The 20,000-nt window shown below is 40.4% G+C and overlaps 1 protein-coding gene across 2 annotated transcripts in view; it reads left to right on the top strand.

Annotated features, from left to right (window-relative positions):
- The first annotated feature begins 1,025 nt into the window (after window positions 1–1,025).
- Window positions 1,026–20,000, top strand: part of LOC138029917 (uncharacterized) — a 40,801-nt gene continuing 21,826 nt past the window's right edge. For both annotated transcript variants that reach the window (XM_068877770.1, XM_068877769.1), the window contains exons 1-11: window positions 1,026–1,343; window positions 1,959–2,000; window positions 4,345–6,077; window positions 6,884–7,079; window positions 9,049–9,318; window positions 10,168–10,506; window positions 11,337–11,672; window positions 13,026–13,379; window positions 13,737–14,057; window positions 15,746–15,904; window positions 17,445–17,585. In XM_068877770.1, coding sequence (XP_068733871.1) covers window positions 1,244–1,343; window positions 1,959–2,000; window positions 4,345–6,077; window positions 6,884–7,079; window positions 9,049–9,318; window positions 10,168–10,506; window positions 11,337–11,672; window positions 13,026–13,379; window positions 13,737–14,057; window positions 15,746–15,904; window positions 17,445–17,585 — 3,991 coding nt within the window. In that variant the 5' untranslated portion in view covers window positions 1,026–1,243. The remainder of the gene's footprint in view (window positions 1,344–1,958; window positions 2,001–4,344; window positions 6,078–6,883; window positions 7,080–9,048; window positions 9,319–10,167; window positions 10,507–11,336; window positions 11,673–13,025; window positions 13,380–13,736; window positions 14,058–15,745; window positions 15,905–17,444; window positions 17,586–20,000) is intronic.

The raw sequence follows: 20,000 nt of genomic DNA, 5'->3' as shown, positions 1-20,000 counted from the left end.
AGTTATCAATTAAAGGTAGAAAGTAGCTAACAATTGTTTTGGTTTTCACGTTTTTATCCAATGAGAAGCGAAACAATCCAATCGCGACTTGCACATGTTCCATTTTACTGCGCTTTGAGCAAGTTACAAGTAATTGTTTCCATCTGTGATTGGTTAATTGCGCTGTTTGTTTGTAGCTATTACAATCAATTAAAATCCAAGCCGACCTCCTTAATCGATCAGTGGTAAAAATCACAGCTTGAAGTGCTATAAAACGCAGCGTGACTTATAAGATACAACCACGCTTGACATAAACACCGCGTTACATTACATCACAATTCAAACAATACGACATTAATCGAAAGTGGAAAGACGTTAATTAATGGCCCATGACAAAAATTCGAGATGATACGGGTATTACCTCAATGGTTTTGGAAAGCGCCCACACCCTTCAGTCAATGTGCTCATAACCGCATATAAACTTATTATCTGTATAACAATTCCCCAACTGATTAGGCACTAAAACCTTCCTAGTACTTCGCTCACCGTTACCGAAACGAAGCACGTCTAAAAAACTGCACTTTGTCGACACAGATTTAGAGGCAAGGCTCTAGACGATATAAGGAACGAGTCCCATTTTTTTCCCTCGAGATAAACGTATTCACTGCGATTTGTTTTTCATTCCCCTTAGTGTGATAATGGTCAAACACCTGTTCCCTTGTCCAGAAACCCATATATTGAATGGATCAGTGATTTCAGAGTCGACCTTTACGTCGCAAATATGATTTTTTTGTGGCCCAGTGTTGCCACAGTGGTAAAACGCTAAAACAGATGGACTCTTTCGCGAACACCGCACTGCCACATGTCATTAATGGCATTTCTTTTAATTTTGAATGTAGCTTTGATAGTGGAAAAATACGAATGTTTCTAGCTGACAAGCCAACGGAATTCGCTGCAATGACGTAATTGTTTGAAACGGCAAGAATTCTCGCCCCGTGATGTCATAGCCATACATTTCAAAGATCGCCTAGATGATTTCCACTTGTTGTCAAAGCACCAAACACAGGTTTTCTTTTGGATCTTGCAGCGCTCTTCAAATTGACTCCTTTGTGCGAATCCTAGGAAATGTAGAATGTTTGCATCCTGCTGGACTCGTATCTTCCAGATCTACCACATTTCCGTGCGGAAAATTTGGGCGGGGAGAAAATAACTTGCATCCATGTTCATTGACGGACTAGAGAATTGTGCTAATGGTTGAATTTCAATGTTCAGAAGAGAAGGAAAGTATCGACATGAACCAACTGATAAAGACTCGCGTTTTGAACGCATTGGATTATTTGTGCTGGCTATTTTTTTATTACAAGGTATTTGCGCTTAACTGGTTCTGCTTGTACTTGTATTATAGCTTTCTGGTGGAAGTCAAGCCCTTGTACGTTAGTCCACTGTGTAATATAATCTGCCCTATGTATAAAGATTTGCTGTTGCCGGCAAAGCTTCAATAAGCTGATTTGAGAAAGCTTTTAACTGAAAAAGAAAAAAAAAACGACACAATAGCAAACACCACCATTTCATCGCATTTAATTCAATTATAACTTTCTTTATCTTAAATTGTTTTCTGTCACTTATCATAATCACCCACCATAAGTTCTCTAATTAAGACCTTATCTGGAATTTAGCTTAATTCTTTAATTTGGCAAATCCTCTTCAGTTTCAATGAACTCTATTAATGTTGTCAGAGTCGACATATCATATAAATTGAAAAGAAAAACAAGATCTTTTGAAGTGTGAAAAATGAGTGACTTTAACTGCGATTGTTTGAAATTATAAAGTACCCCTGATTGCTTTCAAATCCGATATTCAGTGTCATAAATAAGAGTATTGCTCGATCGTGACCATTGCCAAAAAAGTTAAGAAGAGTCTGCTAGAATGTTCGCTTTTTTCTAATTTAATTTTTACTTTTTTTTCTATTTTACATGAAGTCAAGAGAGCGACTAGTGTTTCAAATCACACATCCAAAACAGGTTGGTGTAAATTATTTAATCCTAATTTTTAAATGGTACGTTTAAACTGACATTTGTTGAAGTAAAATGGCAAAATAAGCATAAAATTTGGCTTGGGCACTAAGCGAAATTTTAATTGGCATTAACAGTTGGAACAAGGCGGGAGAATTATTTTCTTCTTAAAACTTTTACAACTACCTTGCTAGAAGCTACCTGCTAATTTGCGTTTGTCTAGTCTAATTCTAGTTTTTTTGTAGTCATACTCATTTTGGCGACAGAGAAGATAGCAAAATCTATTAGGGATATTTTAATGTCACAAATTTATTTTACAGAAAACCCGTTTTTACTACAAATAACAAACATGATAGACATTGGCAAGTTACCTAATATGGCGCTAATTGTTCCGCGGGTGTGGTTTTTTTCTAATCTCTTGAACGCTCAGCTCTCTCGGTTGTCTCTAATAAAACTGCAACTGCCTTAACTACTTTAAATCACGGTGAATGCGTTATTATTGGTGCTTGATTTTGCTTTATTTTCGTCCTTTTCCAGTTAAGTTACAATGCGGAAAACGTCGTTTTTATCATATTTAATCGAGGGGCTAGTTATGAAACCTGAGAACTTTCAAAAGCGAGAACAATGTTGTTGCAATCGATGTTGAATTGACCGTGACCCTTCACAATCTTTTGTTTTCGCTTCGCACGGTTGATTGGTTATCTTCTCGAAAAAAGGGTGTTTTGTGCAGGGTCAAGGCCAAAAATACGGACAAAAACATGAATCAAAGGAACTTGTCCAGTTGCATAACCATCTCCATGCATTAACTATGTTTTTATCAAACAGTTAACAAAATGCTGCTCAGTTAATTCATTGCCAAGATTTCGAATTCTGCAGGTCAATTCACGTTTGTTATTGCGCTCCGTTTACAATGCCTTGCCGTCCTTACAGTAAACCTTCCTGCAATAAGCTGCTAAATGCTGATGGTTTCATTTGAGTCCCTCAATCGGAGCATAGTTAATAGATGTAGGCTGGTTATGCTGGTTATCGGAAACTCGACAAGTTTCTCTGTTTCATGTTTTTGTTCGCTTTTTTGACCTTGACCCTGCACAAAACCCGACAAAAACACGCTTTTTTCGGCAGGATAACCAATCAAAAGCTTCGACTAATTTATTCGAAATAAACTTGCGAACCAAAAACAAAAGATTGTGCACGTCCACGTTCGGTTCAACATTCTAATTACGACTGTATTGTTCCTGCTTTTGAAATTCCCAGGGTTTCATAACCAGTCCCTAGATTAACTATGATCGGAGCGACCTCGTACGAATAAAAGACCAAAGTAATGACAAACAGCCACAGGCAGTTAAGTAAAATATCTGATAGCCAAATCGGAAATGCAGCTCACGACCAGCTTTTTTTTTGCTTTTAATTCATTGGTCAATCCATTAGCGTAAGACTTCTTAGCAAGGGCCAGTCGTTTAAAAGCCAATTAACACCTGGTTTTTTTGCCCGTCAAAAAGCCTTGCCTATGAAATTTTATTTTGAACATCGCGCAGAATGCCTGGACAGCATTAATTATTCATAACCGGTGAAGCGGCAAATTCGAAAGCGCGCGTGCCTTGAAATGTCCTGAATAAGAGAAGAAAGGGCCCAAATTGGCCCACTAGGGCTGATAAAACTTAGTTTTCTGATTTCCAGGAGTTATAACTTCAACTTTCACGCGCGGTGTTTTGAAGAAGAAGGTTGTACCTTCAATTTAAGCCGAGAAGTAAGTGAATATAGAAGGAAATCAATAATCAAAATAGAAGGCTAATAATCTTGTGCAAGCTCAATTACTGCAATATAAGTTTCCAGTATCCAGGATTAGCTTACTCAGACTTTTAATAAGTCAGCCAAGTGTATAGCATTGATAACCGAAGGCAATCCCGAAATTACTTTTAACACTCAATTAAATAGAGCTGTCAGGGCGTATCAATCCTTTCAAGCCTTTTATCTGTGTTGACAAATGTGGTTTTCAATGAGCAACGCCAACTTAGAAAATTACTTAAGAAGAGTTGAACCTGTGACGTTTAGCCTGCTTGCGGGCTGTAGATGTCGAAACACGCATCAGACGCCATATTGGAAGGGGGTAGGATAGGTCTTGGGTACCGTCATTTTGTCACCCGGCCCAGACCTATCCCACGCTCTTCCAATATGGCGGCTGATGCGTGTTTCGTGGCGACAACAACATCCTCCGCCTGTAAGCAGGCTAGCGACGTTCTGATTTCTTGTCCGCCGAAAGCTCTGCTGGTTTTCTTTCAGTTTCACGAAAGTTCAAATGCCGACCTGCATACCTTGCAGTCTTCTTTGAACTATTTACTGTTTTTTCTTTCAGATCTTCCAAACGTAATTACCAACCAATCAATTCATTCTTTCACTGATTTTTTGCATCTTCGTGACACTCCTGTAAACGGTGGACCCCAGCTTTCAAGAAATCATTCTTCAAATTATGTGGAAGACAAGCGAACTCAACAACCTCACGTTATTCTATCGGACAGGAATTTTAAAGAGAAGTCCTCGTCGACATTAAGTAACAGCGAAGGAACAGATAATTCACTTCATATGTTCGAAATACACACAAATTCTTCTTTAGCCTCCTCCTCATTTAATAGTACTGTAATAACTTATGCTTTGAACAGTGGTGCACGATCAAATGGTGTAACGCACGTTTTCAATAATTTTACACATCCTCAAATTAATTCTTCTTCAAGCATAAAAGCAAAGAAACGTCGTAATAAAGCTAGAAACGAAAACAAACTTTCAAGTGATACTCCAAGCCGTGTCTCGGAACGGAATAACTCTGTTGACATTGCGAAAACGGTTATTAGATCTAAAAAGGGAAAACGAAGAAAATATAATTCAGCAGTATTTAGCGGCAAAGGACTTCAACATCGCGGGCCCCATCACAGGGAAAGAAGGCTTGAAAGACCATTGTCGGGGAATCCTGTTAACATCAACTCTACGGGGAATGAATTTACAACACCACAGAGGCCTTTGGGGCTTTCAAATAAACATCCTATCTTACGGCATGGAGGTGAACAGGTTTTGTTCAGGTTCAAACGCGATGACGTTTTAATTAACGATGCGCAGGAGCCGGTGCAAAATCAAGAGAGCCGCAAAGAGAAAAAGGGACATATAGCGTTGCTCAAGCACCCTAAACAGCGGAGTGTTCCTGTGCCAAATGTCCCTGTTAGAACAGGATACCCAGCTAAGTCAGTTTTGGGAAAAGCCGATTTGACATCAGACTTCAAGGATTTAACTCAGCACGGAAACATCGTTTCTAAAGTTAGGTATGGACAGCTCCCAATCCGTGGTCCAGCCACTTCCCATTATCCATACATAGCTTTAGGAACGAATCAAAATGGCTGGAGGAAAAGTGTTCCGAGTAATATTGAGAAACCCCTAGCTTCTTCAAAGTTACCGGCTGGTTACAGGTTGCAAAACGCCAATCAGTTTGTTCAACTACTGCCGCCTCTTTCGGAAAGGAAAAACCTTCAGAGTGATTTAATCACACCTGCAAGGATACTAAATGCCGCTGGAACGGCGCAAACGAGGATTCCATCATCAACGAATTTTCAAAATGGACTTGGACATGGTGAGGCCAGTAGCAAGATCAGTAGCACAGGATTGATAGGAAACCAGCTTATTCCATCCTCTCGGAATGCATTTTATAGCTACGGTCCACCTCAGTCTCTGATCCCGCAGTTACCTTTTGTGCGTGTCAATCCACAAGTCCTACGCTATCCACAAGCTCCCCAGCGGCTGCTTCCGAGTGGACCTCAAGTCAATAGTGTGGCGAGGGGCTTGTCACCAGTGTTGCCACAAACGTCCAATCACCTGATTAACAAGGGTGATTTTTCCGCATTGACGCCTGGTGGTCAACAAGGGCTTCTCATGTATTTGAATTTTGAGGATATTGCTTCTGGAAAATCACCATATGCATATTATAACGGAGACCTGGCAGGTGCAGAAAAGCGAACAAAGATTTCAAGTTATTTTGGATCCTGCGGAAAGATAGCGAGAATTAACAATGGAAGCGAAATACTTTTGAACGGAGCAAAAATAAAGGTAATGAAGCGTAGTGTTCTAAAACAGATCCAAACTTTAAAGTGGTTACTCGATTAAGTGACGTAAAATTAAAACCAAGCAAAATCACAAATCGCAACGGGTGCACAAAACGGTAGCCTCGCAGCTCCTACAAGGTCTCACCTGATTGGAGACCACCCTTGAGGTTTAACAAAAGAACAAATAACAGAAACAATGGACCCTAGGCCTAAAACAAAAGGGCCATTGTTTCTGTTACCCTAGGCCTAAAACAAAAGGGCCATTGTTTCTGTTATTTGTTCTTTTGTTAAACCCCAAGGGTGGTCTCCAATCAGGTGAGACCTTGTAAGAGCTGCGAGGTGACCCGCACAAAATGCGATGGACCAATCAGAATTTGATGTAATTACATAAACATCCCCACAGCTGATACTTTTATAATTGTGCGACACCAATTTGGGGGTGATTCTGTCCCCGCGACGTGTCCTAAGCGATTGCAACATGTCTCTGCAACATGACCCCTCGTGTTTCAGCACCTTAAATTAAGGTAAAATTTGCCGAGTAGTAACAATATGATTGATTAAAGTGAAATCATCCGAAGTATCAAATTTTCCAAAGATCACAAAAACACTTTTATTGCCTAATATGAGGATTAAACCTCATTTTATCGACAACACCTCTGGGAAAAAACTGGCGTAACTTATTGACGTTGCAAAGTGAGAGTCTCTTGAGATCTAAATCGTTTTTCCAAGTTTATCTCGCTTATACTTTTATGTGAATAAAATGAACGTGTTTTACTTGTGATTGTGTTTTTTATATCTGTTATTTCTAAGGTGAAGCCCCGTAAGGCGATAAGTATAGCAGCATGGATCAAAGTCGACACCAACAGGGGATACCATTCCATATTTGACACAATCGGAGGTCACTCCCTCCATAAGCAAGGGCAGTATCATTTCGAGATACAAGATGGAAGTATTCGCTGGTTCCATAGAAATGAATCCAATGTACAAATATTCAGTGTTGAAACGGGTAAGTGATGAAAGGGAGATCAGATAGAGCTTGTGGTTTTGGTAAATGAGTGTGTAAACGTTGTTTTCCACCGAAACAAAAGAAGACGTTTGCATGATAATAGAGCTCAATTTCCGGAGGAATAGTCGGGGAGACCAACATGGCCGCCGTTTCATTGTTTAAGTAATACCAAAATGGTGGCCGTGACGTCAGGTGAAACACTCTATATACACGAAACGAATTCTCCATTCTGATTGGCTAAGAAAAATACAATTTTCAGGTAACAGTACAGAAAAGAGGTAATTAAGTGCAAAAGGACGTAACAAGCCAGGCATTCTAATTGGTCAACGATCAAAGGAAGCCACAGATAGCCAATCAAATGCGTTGTAGCTCTGATGGCACAATTTTTGCGTGATTACGTTATATGCGTGCGTTACTTTTGCTTAATTAGGACAGGCTTTTTCGATATTTTTTTATGTTTATAGTTAGCAAGTAATCACATGATTTGCAATAAATAAGCACTCGTGAATTTTTTCGAAGACTACAAATCGCACTCGCCCCACGGACTCGTAAACTTTTGTTCGAAAAAATTTACTCGCCATTTCACTTCAAGAGCTCGATTCCATGATTAGCTATATAAAGAAAATTAAAAGGAATTAATAGAAAATAACATGAAGTGAAGCAAAGGTTGGGTTTTGGTAAAAGGAAATCCGAGGAAAACCACTCGAAGAGGAGAAGAGAAGAACAAACTGAATGCACAAGGTTAAAACGATGATCATATGAAGAAGGCTAAATCTTTGTGTTATTGGTAAAAGGTAAAGTCTCTGCTTACGAGCAAGAAGGCTCATCAGGCCGGCGCTTATCTCCGGTTTCTGTAGCATGAAGCGACTAGGAGTATTTATACTCCCCCCTGGATGGGATGCTAGTCCATCGCAGGGTTACCCCCAGCATTACGCCGGTACCCATTTATACACCTGGGTGGAGAGAGGCACCGTGGGAGTAAAGTGTCTTGCCCAAGAACACAACACAATGTCCCCGGTCAGGCCCCGAACCCGGACCACTCAATCCGGTGTCGAGCACACTAACCATGAGGCCACCGCGCCTCCCTGTGTTATTGACATTCAATTAAGTAATTACTTCTGATCCAAGATGATATGGCCTTCAGGTCTAAAGTGGCCTAAATGACCAGCTTTGAAGATTGTTCGAGAGTAAGGAAGCAACTTAAGTGTAAGGCTTGAAGTAGAACGCAGGGACTCAAACCATGAATATGCGATTCTACCACTAAGCTATCAAGGCATCTTGGAGGCTTGCTTCGCGTTCGCGGTAGTAACTTCGGATATGAGTAAAAGATCGTTTCAGCAATTTGAGAACTAGAGCGATTGCAAAGATGTTTTTTGAAAAAGATGAACGCTTGGCGACGAGTAGACTGTTTTAGTTACCTGCCGTATGAATGAAAGTGAGGCTACTCTTGACCTTGTTGCGATAGAAACCTCAATGCTTTTCTTATGTAAATTGCAACTAATTAGCATGTGGATAACTTAAGCAGGGAGGTCTGTATCATAACAAGGTGAACTCCAGCCTCACTTTCATCTAAAGGCCAGGTAACTAAGCACTTAACTGTAAAAAGGTCTATTGCTCATAGACCTTATTCATAAATGGCGGTCAATTTATAATTCTTTTGTCGAAGTGCAAATTAGCCTACCAAGCCTCGATACCATACAGTGAATTGAAAAGAATTCTTGCTCTAAAATGAGGCTTGGTAGGCTAATTTGCACGTGGACAAAAGAATTATAAATGAGACTGCCATTTACGAATACGGTCTATTGCTTTTATAAATGTTGACTCCCTTTAGACTAAAAAATTACTTAAATATTTGGTAATCAAGTTACGTTAAGTAACAGTTGCAATAATCACAGAAGCATTGATATCCAAATTTTCGTATTTCAGCATGTTCTCCGCCTCGTATTTACTAGTGTATTTCTCTTCGCAGCTCCTTTAATTGCTGCTAACAAGTGGAATCACATTGTCGGAACTTACGATTCACACACGGGCACGGCTAAAGTCTTCGTGAATGGACGGCTTAAAGCAGAGGCCGCCGGGAATGGTTTTTTATCACAGGACTGGGACGCGCATGCGGGAATTGGTAAACATAAAGACGCAAGGTTTCTCCAGGGGGAGGTGGATGAGTTTAGAATCTACAACAAGGCTCTTACACAGAAAGACATTAATGACCTCATGAAAATCTGCAATTTTCAAAGAGGTAAATGAGTTTAGTTAGACTTAAATAAGATGGAGTGAACTACACTAAACTCTAATAACATGAGCGATGGATTCGCCCGATTAACTGTTGTTATGAAAGTAACTTCTCGTAAATTTAAAACAGCACTCTTGAAAGAAATTAACATTCGATAACTGAAAGTGGGTCAATTTCCTTTTTCTTTTTTAATCGACAAAGTCGAAATAATCAAGACCTGAATGTGAATTTTTCTTTCTTTTGCTTTTAAATTCTTAAACGCGGCCTTTTGGATTTTGTGATGCCACTTGGACGTGTCGTTGTTTGAAGATTGGGACAAATGGTCATCGTAGAATAGGCCATTTCCGAGTACATGTCTGCCTCCTCTTCAAAGCGAGTCTAAGTGCGAAGTTTTCGTGACGGTAATTAGTTCTACTTTACATATGTATGAAGACTAATTTTCACAACAAAAACTTCGCACTTAGACTCGCTTTGAAGAGGAGGCAGACATGAACTCGGAAATGGCCTATTCTTGCCCTATTTTTCCAAGCTAGTCAAAGCGCTGTAGTTATCGTTTTTAATATTTAGGGAGACTGTAAATACAGAGTGATTGCGAAGGTCACAGGTGTCCCCCCACACCCCGGGAGGAATTCGCGCGGAAATTCAGCGCTAGGGAACCTTGAAATGCGGAGTATGAAATTATGGAATCTCGTTTTCTGAGATCCTGAAATCTGTTCCTACCCTCCTTCTTTGTTAATTGTCTAACAATTCAATGCTAGTTTTCCAAACGGTTATTGTCTCGAATTGATGATTATGAAATCACACGATTTGATCCAATAGCTTTCGTTTCCTTTTTGGTTCTTTTCTTCGCTGTAGCGTGTGGTGGATTTTTCTACAGTCCGACAGGAACTATTGAATCACCCGAATGGCCTGGTCACTACAAAGGGAAGACCCATTGTACTTGGCGCGTTTCGGTTGATCCAGGCGAAAAAATCTCGCTTCATTTCAATAGCTTCAAATTAGAAGAGGACGGCTCTTGTGACAAGGCTAAACTGGTGGCCAGAGACGGAGACAACAAGAATGCTAATGTGCTAGGTGTTTATTGTGGTACTAAGAGGCCCCTTGAAATTGCGACAAGTGGGAATCATTTATGGTTGCAGTTTACTAGTATGAAAGGAGCGGAAGGCAAAGGCTTTCTTCTGTATTACGACACAGGTAATCAACTGTTTTTCTATAGAGCGGTTTTCAATTGAGTGTAGAAAGTAATTAGGGAATTGCTTTGGTTTTGCATTACTTCACTCATTGATTGGTTCAAAGTTCTCGCGCCACTTTTCAACCAATCAGAAGTGAAACCAAAACCAATCGTGGCTTGCGCGTGCACATTTTCCCGCGCTTTGTGTCGGCTACGTGTAACTACTTCGAGTTTTGACTGGTTTACTGAATTGTCTTCGTCCTTTTTGATTGGCCAAAGTAATTACTTTGGTTTTAGTTTTACGACACTCGACTGAAACTCGCTCTTTGCCTCAAATTGTGTGCCTTTGAGTCTCAACAATTGCTGCAATCTTCAAATTATTATAAGAGACTTTTTCACTTGACCACTAGAATAAAATCCGCTCGAGAAATTTTCAACATAACTTGCATATTTATTGTCAAGAAATAAAAATGGGGGTTTCGGAATTTGGTTTGGAGATATTAGCATTCAAGGACGGAATGAACAGTCCTGAATAGCCCTTTTCACGGTTAGTTTTTCTCATTCGCATTACAATGTAATCTAACGTGGATGCAAGGCAATTTCGGGTTAAAACTACAAAATAGATCGAAGTTGCCTCACATACATGCTAGATTATATTGTAATGCAAATCAGAAAACCTAACCGTGAAAAGGGCTATAGACCAAGCAGCACCGGATTTTAGACATTCGAGGCGGCCTCTTATAGGCCTTGTGGTTCGAAGAAATGCTAGGAGTGGAGAACGTCTCTCCCTCTGCCTTTTTTGTTATGTCTTTTTTCCACAATAAATTTCTTCTTTGGTTTTACTTTTCAACAGCATCGTCTCACCTTACAAAGAAGACAGAGAGTCCACCGCTGCCTTTCAGCGACAGCCAAAGATGCGCTGTCACACTTCCCAAGTATAACGTGACGCTGGTAGGCGGTATTAAATCCGGGACATTTTCAGAGGCAAAGCACGTGCATGACATAGACCTGTGCACACGACACTGTTGTTTGAGAAGAGATTGCGACCTGGCCTTCATGATCCGAGACACTTGTTACCTGGTGAAATGCGCCAACGACTTACTTTGCCAAACCAAGAGAGCACGTCCATCAAACATGAATCCTAGGATAAGTTTTGTGTCTCACTTGTCATCCATCAATCTCGAACCACGTGAGTTTATTTGGTCTTTTTAAATTAGGTCAATGTCTTGCAAGCGCCCTCGTGACGAAAGAGAATCAGTATTGATGTTAAGTATAGTTTGGAAATCCTCAATACACTCCAGAGGCAAAGAATGCAGGCAATAAATTGTTTTTTTGTTTTTATTTTTACTAATTAGACTTTCTAGCCTCGTTGACATGAAGAGCGATAAAGAATTTGGTGACCAAATACGAAAAAAATTAGTAAATGCAAAAAATGCAAAACCTATCAGAAGAATGTGAAATAAAGTCCTGTAATCTTGGCATACCTTGGTGACTCCCAGTGCGAGCAATGATTCACGTGGACTCCATGGACAGTACAACCTTTTTTTAATAGGTTCACGATTGCTTTTAATTTTTTACATATTTAGTCCAATTTTTTTTATCGCTTTTCATCTTGCTTTCACCCGTTGAAGACTGTCCTTTCAGTCGAAAGTTTGTTCTTTCGATTCTCGTAATTTTTAACCAGAGAACGGTTTTTTTTAAATTAACTAATAAAATTATGATGAAATGGTATATGAAATGAATCATATATGAACTGCGGATATGAAATCAAGTGAAGCTATGATCTTCGCAGTTATTAACGCAATTACAATTACGTAGAGAAGCCTGAAAAATTCAGGACTTCAACGGGGTTTGAACCCGTGACCTCGCGATTCCGATTCATTCCTCACGGGATCATTAGAACCCACAAATGACCAGCTCCCAACGTCAGTGGCTTCATAGCTCAGTTGGTTAGAGCGTCGCACCGGAATCGCGAGGTCACGGGTTCAAACCCCGTTGAAGTCCTGAATTTTTCAGGCTTCTCTACGTAATTGTAAAAATTGCGTTAATAACTGCGAAGATCATAGCTTCACTTGATTTCATATCCGCAGTTCATATATGATTCATTTCATATACCATTTCATCATTGATTCATTCCTCACGGGATCATTAGAACCCACAAATGACCAGCTCCCAACGTCAGTGGCTTCATAGCTCAGTTGGTTAGAGCGTCGCACCGGAATCGCGAGGTCACGGGTTCAAACCCCGTTGAAGTCCTGAATTTTTCAGGCTTCTCTACGTAATTGTAAAAATTGCGTTAATAACTGCGAAGATCATAGCTTCACTTAATAAAATTATCTTGATAAAGACGTGAATTAAATTTATAGACATCAAACAGAAACGGAGAAAGGCTTGTTTTTCCAACTCTGCTGCGTTTAGAGCTAAAACATGGTACTTGATATTTGATTCGTATAACCTTCTTAGTTGCTCCATACTTCATACTTTATGTTAATTTCCATTTGACAACAAAGAGTAAAGTTTCTTTTGTGTCGCTTTCTTAAAGAAATTTCTATTGATGGCACCGCAGAAAGCAAATGGACAACTCCAGGTCCGACGTCAAAGGTGGCCTCTGATGTGCAACCAGTTTGCCATCACACAGCAGTGAGTTATAACGTTACACTGGTGGGCGGCATAAGCGCGGGAAAATTCAGCACCTATGGCACCACTAAAACAATAGATCAGTGCATACGCCACTGTTGTCATGACAACAAATGCGACATAGCTTTTATGATTCAAGGGAATTGCTACGCCGTCGAATGCGCTGATATCGAAGGGTGCCAGGTCAAAAGAGCAAAGCCCTCCGTATACCACCCTACTGTGGCATATGTTTATCGTGGCAATGGAAGACCGATTGGGGGTAAGTGGCGACTATTTTTATGACATCCTCTATATGGACTCTTCTAACCACGATGTGTTCGCAGATTAGTTTCTCGTACTTGGTACGAACCCTCTATCGATCTTTTTTTGTCAACTGTTTGTCAGTTTCAGTTTCCCATAGGCTCCCATAGACTAATTAAAACACTGTGGTTAAATAAACAGCGAATAGTGTAATGTAAAACAATCAACAACTTCTAATGATTTAGCACTGACTGTTTTCCTTTGTTGAATTCATATCTATTAATTATAATTTCTGATTGATCTTTCTAGGTGTGTTTCTGGTTACATTCTTATTGAGCTAGCAAACCTCATAAATTTCCTGTGTTTTAATTCGTAGATCCCTTACCAGGTGCAGAAAAACCCAGCCCGGACGCATGTTCTCCATTCACTGTCAGTAACACAGTTTACAACGTCACTCTCCAAGGAGGCATTAAGGCTGGCAACTTTACTGACAAGGGCGTTGTTAAGAATATGGACGAGTGTGCGGCATTTTGTTGCGCAGATGAAGGGTGCAACGTGGCTTTCCTTATCCGGGATAACTGCTTTACTGTGGCGTGTAAAGGCTATGACTCTTGTAAAATGAAACCAGCATTGTCCGAGTATTATCACCCAAGATTAGCCTATGTTAATTGGAGTCCACCTGACGATGAAATCCCAGGTAGATCTTTTCCCGTAGATCTCTCAAGCCTTGCGGCTTGGCAAAGCTAATGAAACCAGTGTTTTGTTTTGATCCTCTTAAGATAAGAGGGAGACACCCGCCTATTTCATTGAGTGCTCCACGTGATTTCGAGTCACCCATGGCTTCTCGTTTCATAACAGATATGTAAATGTACACACTCTCGTCACCAGAGCCTCGGATCGACCCAAGACTCTGGGGAACTCTATATAGAAGAATACGCGCCGTAGGGTTCTTATAGCCAAAAATTGGCTATTTGAACCTTACTGCGTCTGCTCACTCCTCGTGCTAACATGAGTGCACCAATTAGAGAGACGCTTTTGAATGTTCTTCACGAAAACCAATGAGAAGACACTTTGTTTCAGGGTTCCCCAGAGCTCTTCTCACCCTCAGGAAAGAGAAGGGCTCTGGGGTCGAGATTGGAATTGTGCGGAATTAGACGCGCGCCGATTTTGATAAACATCGCGAAGTTGCCTCGTGCTCTTGCTCCAAACTTCACACTGATCACTCTCGTCTAGGAGTAAAGACAATTATGGCCACAAAATATCCCATAACCTCTAGCCCTAAACAGAAAGATTTTTAGAAATAAGCAGCAAAAACAAGACATCTCTTTTTGAAGACCACATCTAATCAGAGTCCGGTTTTTCAAAAGCCGATTAACGCTAATCCAAGATTAAAAATTAACCAAGGAGTTTATTTCTCAACTCCCAAATACTGTTCAAAATTGATCTTCGGCAAAACTTTACGTTAAAAGAAGTCAATCTTGCAAAACAAAAATAAGCAAAATAGAATTTCACCAAAAAGTTGAAAACATGAAACAAAAGTTTACGCTAATCCTGGATTAAGTTACTGGGCTTTCGAACAACCGGACCCAGGATTGCGGAAATTGCTGGACACACTTGGATCATGAAAGAGTGGTGTGCCTCAAACACTCTTCTCGTATTAAGCATTGTTGAACCTACTATGCGGACTAGGAATAATTTCGGCGCAATCCCCGGGATAAATAACTATCGCCGGGGCGGATAAGCACTTCCGTTTCAATCTAATTGAGTTATCCCCGGGATAAAATCACTATGTCCGGCGGATAAGCACTTTCAAACCAATTGTGTTATCCAGAGAATTGCGACTTATCAACTGGATTGCTACGTTATCCTGGTATTAAGGTTTGGTCGCACCCGTACATATTTCTTTCTTTGGTGTAAACCAAAACACAAGATGAAATTAATATAAGGCAATGGAGTTCAACTCTATCAGTTCCAAAAGTTCACTACATACCAGGGCAAGTTCCGCGTCATTCAAAAGCCGATCGAACATGTTTTCGAGAGAAGAAAGAGAAATATAATTTTATTGCTTCATGCTTTTGAAAGGTGTTACATTTTAGGGCACAAGGGGAATATTAGCGGCAGAAAAACACCCGCAGAGTTTCAGGGCCAGGGGCCTGGTTCTCGAAAGTCCCCGAGAACTTTTCGGGCCCGAAAAGCCATTTGCGAACCTGCAAACCGCTTGTTCAGGAAAGCCGATCTTTTGAGTTGTTTTCAAGGTAACAAAAAGAAAACTGACTGTGACTCTTGAGTTGCAAAGGGAAATGTGACACCCGAAAATGGCCCGTAAAGTTTCAGGATTTTCGATCTTCAGGGCTCTTACTTTGTTTCCGTACTATGTATTTGTAGCAAATCGTTGGTATGCATCTCTTGGTTGCTGGAAAGACACAGACTCTTTTGCCGTTGCTACTTTAGAAGGATCTGATCCTCTATTGAAGGGCTCACTCGCCGAGCGAGAGAAACCGATTGACACGTGCGCACAGGTTGCTGGGAAACACAACTACAAAGGTAACACATGTACAACCCAGAGTCCATCACACAAGAGGGAGATTTCACAAAATTGGCCCAGTCCCCATCAGCGTCAGGAAAGTGTCTATTTTTAAACCAAGTTTTGCGGGAAAATAAACAATTGACCAACTTGCTTAACTCAATGTTGTACCCAATTCAAACCCTTTGAGATTAAATGTTTTGTTCCAGGTATTTCCATATGACTTAAATGTGACTACTACGTTATGATATAAATCATGTAGTACAACTGATACACAAATATCCTTAATCCCGGGAGATTTGAATTGCGAATAACATTTGGTTTATTTTCCCGCAAAACTTGGTTAAAAGATAGACGTGTTTCTGACGGTTGCCATTAGATTCCATCCACCAAAACCACCCTGGCAAAGAGAGAGACTGAGGTTGAATTCAAAAACACTTCGTGACGCCTTGTACATAGTACTTCGTGTCAAGCCACCTTCACATTAACATTTAGAATTAACATTTAGAATATCTATACAGAAAGCATCCCAAACATTCATAAAAGCTAACCTTAGGCCTACGGTTAGCTTTTATGAATGTTTGGGATACTTTCTGTATAGATATTCTAAATGTTAATGTGAAGGTGGCTTGACACGAAGTACTATGTACAAGGCGTCACGAAGTGTGTTTGAATTCAACCTCAGTCTCTCTCTCTGCCAGGGTGGTTTTGGTGGATGGAATCTAATGACGACCGTTTGTGACGCTGATGGCAACGAACCAGAAGCACGTGACCTTGAAGCGTGTAACTTGCAACTCTTTTCCTTGGAATGCTCAAATATGGACAAAAATAAGATCGAAGCTGCACGGGCGGGAAAATGCGCGAGCTACGTTACATCTAGCCTCCTTCGCAGCCATTTTTAGGCTCGGTAGCCTTGTCCCTCCGCGAGCCTACCGAGCCTAAAAACGGCTGTGTATGGAGGCTACGTTACATCCAAATAAGGAAACTAAGAAAACCTACCCCAGTTCGAACCTGAGTGAAATGTTTCAAAGTCATGAGCTTCTGGACAAATTTGATACCACATTCTTTCTCTTGCGTACTGTACTCTTGAAACAGCTTAAAGCAGCAAAAGTTAAATTTATAAATTTTGATCTCGAAGGCTTCATTCTTTTTCCAGTGAGACCGTCTTAGATTTGACAAAATGTAATCCATATAGTACTGAACTCTTGATAGGATGACGTTGAGGAGACTATATTTGTCGCATGTTCCCAAAAAACTAAAGGCACATGTTGAACAGAACAAACTCGCGGTGGTTTAATCATGAAGCTTTAATCCCCTCTGATTTAATGAACAGTTCATCTTGTATCCTGTAAAGTGTCTGAAATGATGACAAACCAAAAAATAGTGGCATGCACCAGTTGAGGGGCAGCTGGGCGAGTAGTCACGTTTCTAAACGTAGGGAAAGACGGGCTTTGTTGTCACCTCACGACGCAAAGTATGGACTCTTGCTTGAGCGTTCATGGACGTTGCATGACTCTAGCATAGACGTTCTTCCTAACATTGTTTTGACTTCTTGTTTAGTCTTTGCTATCCAAAATGGTGGAGCCTGCCTTGGAGGACCAACAGCGGGGAGAATGTTTAACCAATTTGGCGAATCTTCAGCTTGCAAGAATGGCACTGGAGGATTGTTTGTGAATGATGTCTACCGGCTAACAGATTCTGGTCAGTTCCATGTGCATTATTCTCTTCCCTTTTCCTTTAGCTGAACTTAAAGAAAAAAGAATGAGCGAGCTTAAGTAAAGGCCGGAGACACACTAGGCGACAAGTCGCAGCGACAGGTCTCTGCGACAAGTTGCTCTCTGTGTACTACTCGCAAAACAAGTCGCTGCGACACGACGCCTGTTCGGTGCACACGCAGTGATCTCGTATGAACAGGAATGTGAACTAGTTTCTAATTCAATATGGCTGACCATATGACGCTGTCTCATTGGTTCATTTATATTTTGTCGCAGCGACTTGTTGCCGGAAGTGTACGCAAGGTGCGACAATGCTGCTTTTTCTAATTTTGTCGCTGCGGTTAGTCGCACGAATTCAAACTGGTTTGAAGTCGTGCGACTGATCGCGGCGACAAAATTCTGCCGCAGCGACAATGATTTTCAATTTTCATAAAATTAACCGTGTCACACAAGGCGAATTGTTGCGGCGACGTGTCGCAGCGACTTTTCGCCTAGTATGTCCCGGCCTTAAGGACGACAACGATGCCGGCTTCGAGAACGTTTAACCGCATATTATTTGCCTTAATTGTAAGAATTTCGCGATTACTCCAAGACCGTTTCAGCTTGGATAGTGCCTGTGTCAACATTCCCGAAATAAAATTCGTTTGCTTCGTCGCGTCATTAGGGAGCTTACGTAACGACGACGCCGACGGCAACGACGACACTACAAAACAATAGCTTCATTGAGCAAAAACAATGGCTCTGCACGCTCTGCACGTGCGTTTTACATTTTGTTATATTTCTTTGCCGTCATCTCCTAAATGACGACGTGAAATGACCAAATTCAAGGTTCTGTGGAGGACGTTAGCACATGACGATGAATTTTCAGTTCTCTCTCTACGGTTCCAACCGAGTCATACCAGTTTAATTCCTCGACAGTTACTACACATTTTTAACGCGAAACGACATGAAATAGTTTTGTAGTGATATGAATAACGCAAACTTGTATTTTTAAATGAAGTCCTTGAAGTCGTCGTCGTCCTCGTTTCGTAAGCTCCCTAATGTTGCCTGAAGCCGTTGCCTTTTCTTAAACTCCCTAATCTCCTGTCTAACAAGCGCGAATTGAAAAAAAAATTGTTTTACGGAATTTTAATGAATTCTAAACCGGTGTTTGGATACTTGGGAATGAATTTTGCTTCCCGCCATGATTTTTTCAGCTTTGCAACACTCGGTGCGATCGAACGGTGTCTGAACCGATAACCGAGATTTAGGGCTCATCGTCGGTGTAAAAACCTGGGAAACTCACGGATGACGTAAAACAAAAGAGCAAAAAAACATCAAACAATAACCTAACCCCACCACGAGCTAACAAAACAAAGGAAAAGTTTCACAGGTTTTTACACCGAGGTAAACCCAGATCAGTTTAGTGAGCCAATCAGGGGCCGGTTGCTGGAAGCCTGGTTAGCGCTAACCGTTGGCTAAGAGGTATCAAAACCTATAGGTTTCCATGGTATTTAAGGCTGGTTAGCGTTAGCAATGCTTCGAGCAACCCAGGGCAGAACTACAGGATCCGGTTTTTCGAAAGCCGATGAAACCAAATCCCAGTTTAAAAATTAACCAAGGAAATTTTTTTTCTATTCCCAAATGTTGTTCAAAGCTGATAATCGGCAAAACTTTACATAAGAAGAAGTCAACCTTGGAAAACAAAAATAAGGAAAAGAAACTTTCACCAAAAACTTGAAAATGGTTTCAAGGTTTCAAGGTTTTATTTGCCATGATTACATATAATGTATCCGATTTAATAAACAAAATACAAAAAATTGTAAAAAAGGCGAGGAAGCCCATAAAGAAACTATAAGAGCTTATGGAGCTATGGGCTTCCTCAAATTAGACTAAGAAATTAAGTTTAAGATAGCACTGGGACGTAATACAATATATTATTAAAAAGACGAAAGAGTGCACACACACACATTTATCCACAAAAATACAAAAGCGTAAATACTTCGAAGAATTTGATGCTACTAACGATAAAGAAGAAATCTTTTAAGGTTTTTGCAAAACTGAGCGGTAGATCCAGATGACTTAATTTGACTGTCAAGGGAATTGAAAAATTTAGGGCCTTGGAAGCGGATTGAAAATTTTCGTATATTAGTTCGAGCCAATGGAATATAAAAATTGGAATTGGATGAGTTTCTAGTGTTATGAGGATGAATATAATTAGCCAGTGTAAACATGTCATTAAATGAATTCGGAAGTAAACCTTTAGAGAAGAAAAACATAAACTTGCCTGAATGAAACAAAACAACATTACTGAATTTTAAAACTTCGAGATCTCGAAAAATAGGATCTGTATGGGAATCAAAGGGAACTTTAGCAACAATTCTAATTGCTTTCTTCTGGAAAGTAACTATTCTTTTTAAGT

Source organism: Montipora capricornis, chromosome 13 (assembly GCF_036669925.1).
Source record: "Montipora capricornis isolate CH-2021 chromosome 13, ASM3666992v2, whole genome shotgun sequence".
NCBI lineage: Eukaryota > Metazoa > Cnidaria > Anthozoa > Scleractinia > Acroporidae > Montipora > Montipora capricornis.
Note: the sequence above shows the minus strand (reverse complement) of the source record. Positions and strands in the feature narration are given on the sequence as shown.